At 48.8% G+C, this 9,407-nt stretch overlaps 1 protein-coding gene across 1 annotated transcript; it reads right to left on the bottom strand.

The window, feature by feature from the left end:
* Nucleotides 1-95: 95 nt before the first annotated feature.
* LOC136305567 (DNA-directed RNA polymerase II subunit RPB9) lies at nt 96-9,218 on the bottom strand. The gene is made up of 6 exons (XM_066208842.1): nt 9,136-9,218; nt 8,614-8,668; nt 7,969-8,042; nt 5,604-5,678; nt 4,906-4,957; nt 96-3,089 (listed from the first exon to the last, which is right to left on the bottom strand). The coding sequence occupies exons 1-6, from the start codon at nt 9,192-9,194 to the stop codon at nt 3,027-3,029; spliced, it is 378 nt and encodes a 125-aa protein (XP_066064939.1). The 5' UTR covers nt 9,195-9,218; the 3' UTR covers nt 96-3,026.
* Between the last annotated feature and the right edge of the window lie 189 nt (nt 9,219-9,407).

Genomic DNA, 9,407 nt, shown 5'->3' with positions numbered 1-9,407 from the left:
AAAAAAAATATTTTAAAAATTCCTTCAAAAAATTTCCCGAAAAAAAAAGTAAAAATTTCCCTAAATTATTTCCCGGAGCGGCTCAGGGTTTGAAACCCCTCCCCCTTTTATTCCCAAAATTCCCCAAAATTCCCCAAATTCCCCAAAATTCCCCCAAATTCCCGTTTATAAAACACTATATTTGTATAAAAGGCGCCGTTTTTATCCCAAATCCCGAAATTTTTTTTTTTTTTCCCATTTTTTATTTTTTTTTTGGGGATGAGGGAAAAAAATTCCCCAAAATTCCCCCAAAATTCCCCCAAAAAATCCCAAAAAAAAATTTGGGATTTTTTTTTTTTTCCTTTCCCTCCTTTTTTGTCTTATTTAATCCCCTCCCCTCGTTCCCGAATTCCCGGAAAATTTTGGTGGATAGGAATAAAAAAAATTCCCGGAAAACTTTCGAGTTTGGATCGGGGGTTTCTTTGGGGGGGGGGGGAGGGGGAACTTTGGGGGGGAAAAATGGAAATTTGGGGATTTTCTTTAAATTTGGGGATTTTCTTTAATTTTCTGGGATTTTCTTTAATTTGGGGGATTTTTTTTCTTTAAATTTGGGGAGTTTTTCTTTAATTTTGGGGGATTTTCTTTAATTTGGGGGATTTTTTTAAAAATTTTGGGGGATTTTCTTTAATTTTGGGGGATTTTCTTTAATTTGGGGGATTTTTTTTTAAATTTTGGGGGATTTTCTTTAATTTTGGGAATTTAATTTTTTGGGATTTTCTTTAATTTTGGGGATTTTCTTTAATTTTGGGGGATTTTCTTTAAATTTGGGGATTTTCTTTAAATTTGGGGATTTTTTTTCTTTAATTTTGGGGGATTTTCTTTAAATTTGGGGATTTTTTTCTTTAATTTTTGGGGATTTTCTTTAATTTTTGGGGATTTTCTTTAAATTTGGGGGATTTTCTTTAATTTGGGAGTTTTTCTTTAATTTTGGGGATTATCGCTTTAAAATTTTTTTCCTTTAAATTTGGGAGTTTTTCTTTAATTTTGGGATTTTTTCTCTAAATTTTGGGGATTTTGCTTTAAATTTCTGGGAATTTTCTTTAAATTTTGGGGATTTCTTTAATTTTGGGGGGAATTTCTTTAATTTTGGGGAGAATTTCCTTCAATCAATTATTTTCCTTCAATTTTGGGGGGACTTTCCCTTAAATTCTTTGGATTTTCCTTCAATTCTTTTTTTTAAATTTTCCTTCAATTTTTTTTTTTGATTTTCCTTCAACTTTCTGGACTTTAATTCAAATTTTTTTGGAATTTCCTTCAATATTCTGGAATTTCCTTCAATATTCGGGAATTTCCTTCACTTTTTGTTTTGGATTTTCCTTCAATTTCTGCAGGAATTTTCCCACCCATTTCTCTTTCAAGGATTTAACTTTTATTTTTGGGGCTGGCGCCGTTTCTTCCCGCTTTTTTTCTTTTGGGATTTTCCCTCCTTTTTTGAGGATTTCATTCCGGGGGGATTTTCTTGAAGTTTTGGGGTCCCGAGTCCCTTTTGGGGCCGTTTTTGGGGTCCCGGGTCCCTTTTGGGGTCGGTTTTGGGGTCCCGGGTCAGTTTTGGGGCCGGTTTTGGGGTCCCGGGTCCCTTTTGGGGTCAGTTTTGGGGTCCCGGGTCAGTTTTGGGGTCAGTTTTGGGGTCCCGGGTCCCTTTTGGGGTCAGTTTTGGGGTCCCGGGTCAGTTTTGGGGCCGTTTTTGGGGTCCCGGGTCAGTTTTGGGGTCGGTTTTGGGGTCCCGGGTCCCTTTTGGGGTCAGTTTTGGGGTCCCGGGTCCCTTTTGGGGTCAGTTTTGGGGTCCCGGGTCCCTTTTGGGGTCAGTTTTGGGGTCCCGGGTCCCTTTTGGGGTCAGTTTTGGGGTCCCGGGTCCCTTTTGGGGCTCCCAGGTTGATTTTGGGGTCTCAGGGGTCCCGAGAATTCATCCTGGGCTGCTTTGGGCCCATCTGGAGGTCCAGGGTTTATTTGGGGTCACTTTTGGGATCCATCCTGGGCTGGGTTTGGGGTCCTGGGTTGGTTTTGGGGTCTCGGGGATCCTGGGGATCCATCCTGGGCTGGGTTTGGGATCCTGGGCGGGTTTGGGGGTCACTTTTGGGGTCCTGGGGTCAGTTTGGGGGTCCTGGGCTGGTTTTGGGGTGAGTTTTGGGGTCCCGGGCTCAGGTTTGGGGTCAGGTTTGGGGTCCCGGGGTCAGGTTTGGGGTCAGGTTTGGGGTTCTGGGGTCACATTTGGGGTCAGTTTTTGGGTCCTGGGCGGGTTTGGGGTTACATTTGGGGTCCCAGGCTCAGGTTTGGGGTCAGTTTTGGGGTCCCGGGGTCAGGTTTGGACTCCTGGGCTGGTTTTGGGGTCAGGTTTGGGGTCCTGGGGTCACATTTGGGGTCACTTTTGGAATCCTGGGCGGGTTTTGGGGTCAGGTTTGGGTCCCGGGCTCAGGTTTGGGGTCCTGGGGTCAGTTTTGGGGTCATGTTTGGGGTCCTGGGCTGGTTTGGGGTCCCAGGCTCAGGTTTGGGGTCACATTTGGGGTCAGGTTTGGGGTCAGTTTTGGGGTCACGTTTGGGGTCAGGTTTGGGGTCAGGTTTGGGGTCAGGTTTGGGGTCAGTTTTGGGCTCAGTTTTGGGGTCACTTTTGGGGTCCCGGGCTCAGTTTTGGGGTCCTGGGCTCAGGTTTGGGGTCACGTTTGGGGTTCTGGGGTCACTTTTGGGGTCACGTTTGGGCTCAGGTTTGGGGTCAGTTTTGGGGTCACTTTTGGGGTCCCGGGCTCAGGTTTGGGGTCACGTTTGGGCTCAGGTTTGGGGTCACTTTTGGGGTCACTTTTGGGGTCCCGGGCTCAGGTTTGGGGTCAGGTTTGGGGTCAGTTTTGGGCTCAGTTTTGGGGTCACTTTTGGGGTCCCGGGCTCAGTTTTGGGGTCCTGGGCTCAGGTTTGGGGTCAGGTTTGGGCTCAGGTTTGGGGTCACGTTTGGGGTCCCGGGCTCAGGTTTGGGGTCACGTTTGGGGTCAGCTTTGGGGTCACTCCGTCCAGCGGTGGCCGCAGTGCGGGGCCGTGCACACGTAGTAAAGTCTCATCGCGTCCTGTGGGGGGTGGGGACAGTTTTATAGGGGATCTGGGGACAATTTGGGGGATTTTGGGACAATTTTGGGGGATTTGGGGACAAATTTGGGGGATTTTGGGACAAATTTGGGGGATTTAGAGACAATTTGGGGGATTTGGGGACAATTTGGGGGATTTTGGGACAATTTGGGGGATCTGGGGACAATTTGGGGGATTTTGGGACAATTTTGGGGGATTTGGGGACAAATTTGGGGGATTTTGGGACAAATTTGGGGGATTTAGAGACAATTTGGGGGATTTGGGGACAATTTGGGGGATTTTGGGACAATTTTGGGGATTTTGGGGACAATTTGGGGGATCTGGGGACAATTTGGGGGATTTGGGGAAAAATTTGGGGATTTTGGGACAATTTTGGGGGATTTTGGGGACAATTTGGGGGATCTGGGGACAATTTGGGGGATTTGGGGACAATTTGGGGGATTTTGGGACAATTTTGGGGGATTTTGGGGACAATTTGGGGGATTTGGGGACAATTTTGGGGGATTTTGGGAAAAATTTGGGGATTTTGGGACAATTTTGGGGGATTTGGGGACAATTTGGGGGATTTTGGGAAAAATTTGGGGATTTTGGGACAATTTGGGGGGATTTTGGGACAAATTTGGGGATTTGGGACAATTTTGGGGGATTTGGGGACAATTTGGGGGATCTGGGGACAATTTGGGGGATTTTGGGACAATTTTGGGGGATTTTGAGACAATTTTGGGGGATTTGGGGACAAATTTGGGGGATTTTGGGGACAATTTTGGGGATTTGGGGACAATTTGGGGGATTTTGGGACAATTTTGGGGGATTTTGGGACAATTTTGGGGGATTTGGGGACAAATTTGAGGGATTTTGGGGACAATTTTGGGGATTTGGGGACAATTTGGGGGATTTTGGGACAATTTTGGGGGATTTTGGGACAATTTTGGGGGATTTGGGGACAAATTTGGGGGATTTTGGGGACAATTTTGGGGATTTGGGGACAATTTGGGGGATTTTGGGACAATTTTGGGGGATTTTGAGACAATTTTGGGGGATTTGGGGACAATTTGGGGGATCTGGGGACAATCTGGGGGATTTGGGGACAATTTGGGGACAATTTTGGGGATTTTGGGACAATTTGGAGAACAATCCATCCCCCAAAATCCACCCAAACCCCCCAAATCCTCCAGGATCCTCCCCAGAATTCCCAAAATCTCCTCCCCGAAAACTCTCCCGGCCCGATTTTGGAATTTTGGGGTTTTTTGGGCGGGTTTGTTGATGAGGTTTTGGGGGGGTTGGGGGTTTTTTGGGGTTCTTGGCGGGTTTTTTGGGAGGTTTGGGGGGTTTTTGGGAGGTTTTTGGGGGGTTTTTGGGGGTTTTTGGCTTTTTTGGGGTTTTTGGAGTTTTTTGGGGTTTTTGGGGAGGTTTTTGGGGGGTTTTTGGGATTTTTGGGGTTTTTTGAGGGGTTTTGGGGGGGTTTCTTTGGGGTTTTTGGGAGGTTTTGGGGCTTTTTGGGAGGTTTTTGGGTTTTTTGGAGTTTTTGGGGTTTTTTTGGGTTTTTTTCAGGGGTTTTTTGGGTTTTTTTGGGAGGTTTTTGGGGTTTTGGGGGAGGTTTTGGGGTTTTTGGGGGGTTTCTTTGGGGTTTTTGGGTTTTTTTTGGGGTTTTGGGGAGGTTTTTGGGAGGTTTCTGGGGTTTTTGGGAAGTTTTTGGGGTTTTTTTGGGGGGTTTTGGGAGGTTTTTTGGGTTTTTGGGAAGTTTTTGGGGTTTTTTTGGTGTTTTTTGGGGTGTTTTGGGGGTTTTTGGGGTCTCACCTCGGCTCGGGCGCTGTGGGATTGGAAGAACACGGCCTCCTTGTGACCACACCTGGGAAAAGCGGCGCCACAGCGTCCCCAGGTGTCCCCAACGTGTCCCTGAAGTGTCCTCAAGTGTCCCAGGTGTCCCAGGTGTCCCCAGGTGTCCCAGGTGTCCCCAGGTGTGTCCCCAGGTGTGTCCCAGGTGTCCCCAGGTGTGTCCCAGGTGTCCCCAGGTGTCCCCAGGTGTCCCAGGTGTCCCCAGGTGTGTCCCCAGGTGTCCCCAGGTGTGTCCAGGTGTCCCCAGGTGTCCCCAGGTGTGTCCCAGATGTCCCCAGGTGTCCCCAGGTGTCCCAGGTGTCCCCAGGTGTGTCCCCAGGTGTGTCCCCAGGTGTGTCCAGGTGTCCCCAGGTGTGTCCAGGTGTCCCCAGGTGTGTCCCCAGGTGTCCCCAGGTGTCCCCAGGTGTGTCCCAGGTGTCCCCAGGTGTCCCCAGGTGTCCCAGGTGTCCCCAGGTGTGTCCCCAGGTGTGTCCCCAGGTGTGTCCAGGTGTCCCCAGGTGTCCCCAGGTGCCCCCAGGTGTCCCCAGGTGTGTCCCAGGTGTCCCCAGGTGTGCCCAGGTGTGTCCCAGGTGTCCCCAGGTGTGTCCCAGGTGTCCCCAGGTGTCCCCAGGTGTGTCCCAGGTGTCCCCAGGTGTGTCCCAGGTGTGTCCAGGTCTCACTTCTGGCAGGGATGATCCTCAGTCCGGGGCAGTGTCGGGTCCTGGGACACGTCGGCGATGATCTGGGTCAGCTCACTGCCAAAAGTCCCCAAATCACCCAAAGATCCCCAAAATCGCCCCAAAATCTGCCCCAAATTCCCCAAAATCCCCCCAAATTCCCCAAAATCTGCCCCAAATTCCCCAAAATCCCCCCAAATTCCCCAAAATCTGCCCCAAATTCCCCTCAAATCCCCCCAAATCACCCCAAATCTCCCAATATCACCCAAAGATCCCCAAAATCGCCCCAAAATCTGCCCCAAATTCCCCAAAATCCCCCAAAGATCCCCAAAATCGCAGCCTGAGCGACCAAAAATCCCCAAATTCCCACCCAGAATTCCCAAAATCCCTCAAAATCTCCGAAATTCCAAAATCCCCCCAAAATCCCGGCCACAATTTCAAAAAATCCCCCGAATTCCCCCAAAATCCCAAGAATTCCACCCCAAATTCCCCAAATTCAAAAAAAATCCCCCCAAAATCCCACCCAGAATTCCCAAAATATCCCCAAAATCCCCAAAAATCCCCCAAATCCCACCCAGAATTCCCCCATTTCCCACCCCAAATTCCCAAAAATTCCCCCCAAATTTTCCCTAAATTCCCAAAAATTCCCCCCAAATTTTCCCCAAATTCCCAAAAATTCCCCCCAAATTTTCCCCAAATTCCCCCGCCCCAGAATTCCCAAAACTTCCTCCAAATTTCTCCCAAATTTCCCCCCGATTTTTAGGGATATTTGGGGACATTTTTTGGGATATTTTGGGAACATTTTGGGAACATTTTGGGGATATTTTTGGGAACATTTTGGGGACTTTTGGGGACATTTTGGGCACATTTTGGGGACAATTTTTGGGATATTTTGGAAACATTTTGAGGACATTTTGGGGACATTTTGGGGACATTTTGGGGACATTTTCAGGATATTTTGGGGACATTTTTTGGGATATTTTGGGAACATTTTGGGGACGTTTTGGGGATAATTTGGGGACATTTTTTGGATATTTTAAGCACATTTTGGGAACATTTTGGGCACGTTTTGGGGATATTTTGGAAACATTTTGGGCACATTTTGGGGGCATTTTGGGGACAGTTTTTGGATATTTTGGGCACGTTTTGGGCACAATTTGGGGACAATTTGGGGACGTTTTGGGCACAATTTGGGGACAATTTGGGGACATTTTCAGGATAATTTGGGGACATTTTTTGGGATATTTTGGGAACATTTTGGGCACATTTTGGGAATATTTTGGGAACATTTTGGGCACGTTTTGGGGGCATTTTGGGGACAGTTTTTGGATATTTTGGGCACGTTTTGGGCACAATTTGGGGACAATTTGGGGACATTTTCAGGATAATTTGGGGACATTTTTTGGGATATTTTGGGAACATTTTGGGGACATTTTGGGGATATTTTTGGGAACGTTTTGGGGACTTTTGGGGACATTTTGGGCACATTTTGGGGACATTTTTTGGGATATTTTGGGAACATTTTTGGCACGTTTTGGGGATTTTTTGGGAATATTTTGGGGACATTTTGGGGACATTTCGGGCACGTTTTGGGCACGTTTTGGGGACAATTTGGGGACATTTTCAGGATATTTTGGGGACTTTTTCGGGATATTTTTGGGAACATTTTGGGCACGTTTTGGGGACATTTTGGGGATATTTTGGGAACATTTTGGGCACGTTTTGGGGAGCATTTTGGGGACAGTTTTTGGATATTTTGGGCACGTTTTGGGCACAATTTGGGGACAATTTGGGCACATTTTGGGCACGTTTTGGAGACAATTTGGGGACATTTTCAGGATATTTTGGGGACATTGTTTGGGATATTTTGGGGACATTTTGGGCACGTTTTGGGGATTTTTTGGGAATATTTTGGGGACATTTTGGGCACGTTTTGGGGATTTTTTGGGAATATTTTGGGAACATTTTGGGCATGTTTTGGGGATTTTTTGGAATATTTTGGGGACATTTTGGGCACGTTTTGGGGATTTTTTGGGAATATTTTGGGGACACTTCGGGCACGTTTTGGAGATTTTTTGGGAATATTTTGGGGACACTTCGGGCACGTTTTGGAGATTTTTTGGGAATATTTTGGGGACATTTTGGGCACGTTTTGGGGATTTTTTGGGAATATTTTGGGAACATTTTGGGCACGTTTTGGGGATTTTTTGGGAATATTTTGGGGACATTTCGGGCACGTTTTGGGGATTTTTTGGGAATATTTTGGGAACATTTTGGGCACGTTTTGGGGATTTTTTGGGAATATTTTGGGGACACTTCGGGCACGTTTTGGGCAGGTTTCGGGGGGACATTATGGGATGTCTCTCACTCCACTTCGTGCGTGATCTTGTTGACGTAGATGCAGCTGTTGTCGGCCTCCTGCTGGTAATCGCAGTTCCTGCACTGGGGGAAAACTGGGATGGACTGGGACGGACTGGGATGGACTGGGAGGGGACTGGGAGGGGACTGGGATGGACTGGGAGGGGACTGGGATGGACTGGGATGGACTGGGACGGACTGGGATGGACTGGGACAAACTGGGATGGACTGGGAGGGGGCTGGGGGACACTGGGACGGACTGGGAGGGGACTGGGAGGAACTGGGAGTGGACTGGAACAAACTGGGAAGGGACTGGGATGAACTGGGGGACACTGGGACGGACTGGGAGGGGACTGGGGGACACTGGGAGTGGACTGGAGCAAACTGGGACAGACTGGGAGGGGACTGGGAGGAGATTGAGGGGCACTGGGGATGAACTGGGACAAACTGAGATGAACTGGGATGGACTGGGAGGGGACTGGGACAAACTGGGGACAAAGTGGGACGAACTGGGAGGGACTGGGAAGGGACTGGGGGGGACTGGGATGAACTGGGACAGACTGGGAGGAACTGGGAGGGGATTGGGGGGGACTGGGACAAACTGGGACAAACTGGGAGGTCCCAGTCTCACACTGGTCCCAGCTGGGGCACTCACGGCGTAGAGCAGGATCCGGTTCTCCTTGTCCTCCTTGGGGTACAGCATGTTGTTACTGGGGAAACTGGGAGTCACTGGGAGGCTCCGAGGGGGAGCGGGGATTCCCGACTTTTCGTCTCAAAATTCCCGATTTTTCCCCCTCAAAATTCCCGATTTTTCCCCTCACAATTCCCGTTTATTTCCCCTCACAATTCCCGTTTGTTCCCCCTCACAATTCCAGGATTTTTTCTCTCACAATTCCCTGTATTTCCCCTCACAATTCCCGTTTATTTCCCCTCACAATTCCCGTTTGTTCCCCCTCACAATTCCAGGATTTTTTCTCTCACAATTCCCTATTTTCCCCCTCACAATTCCCGTTTATTTCCCCTCACGATTCCCGGTTTTTTCCCCCCTCACGCCTCCCGCCATTCCCCTCCCCCCCATTTCCCCCCGAGCATCCCCAGCCCATCCCCGCTGCTCACCCCCCCTAATTCCCGCTTTTCCCGGCGTTTTCCCGGCCTTTTCCCGGCGTTTTCCCCTCACCATTCCTGGCAGAACCGGATCCCCACGAAGCCCGGCTCGTACGCGCCCTCGCCGTCCATGGCGGCGGGGACACGCCCCTTCCACCTCCCCCCTCACCCCATTGGTCAAACCACCTATCAATCATCGCTTTCCCGCTTCTCATTAGTCCTATTTTTAATGACCCCCACCTTCTCTTCTTAATTCTATTGGCCCATTTTCATTGAGACACGCCCCCCTCCCCTTTTCTTATTGGTTAAACCTCTCTTTTCCTCTCCTCCTATTGGTCAACCCTC

The sequence above is a fragment of the Chamaea fasciata genome, unplaced genomic scaffold (assembly GCF_029207755.1).
Source record: "Chamaea fasciata isolate MVZ Bird 193981 ecotype frontalis unplaced genomic scaffold, bChaFas1.0.hap1 SCAF_495, whole genome shotgun sequence".
NCBI classification, from domain to species: domain Eukaryota; kingdom Metazoa; phylum Chordata; class Aves; order Passeriformes; family Sylviidae; genus Chamaea; species Chamaea fasciata.
This window is presented reverse-complemented; position numbering and strand designations above follow the sequence as displayed.

What these genes read in the sequence shown, in the direction of transcription:
- LOC136305567 (XM_066208842.1), bottom strand. Translation starts at nt 9,194, where the DNA reads ATGGACGGCGAGGGCGCGTACGAGCCGGGCTTCGTGGGGATCCGGTTC. An exon ending in ACCGGATCCTGCTCTACGCC is followed by an intron (nt 8,043 to 8,613) that starts GTGAGTGCCCCA and finishes GTTTTCCCCCAG; the next exon opens with TGCAGGAACTGCGATTACCA. An exon ending in CCCACAGCGCCCGAGCCGAG is followed by an intron (nt 3,090 to 4,905) that starts GTGAGACCCCAA and finishes CACCCCCCACAG; the next exon opens with GACGCGATGAGACTTTACTA.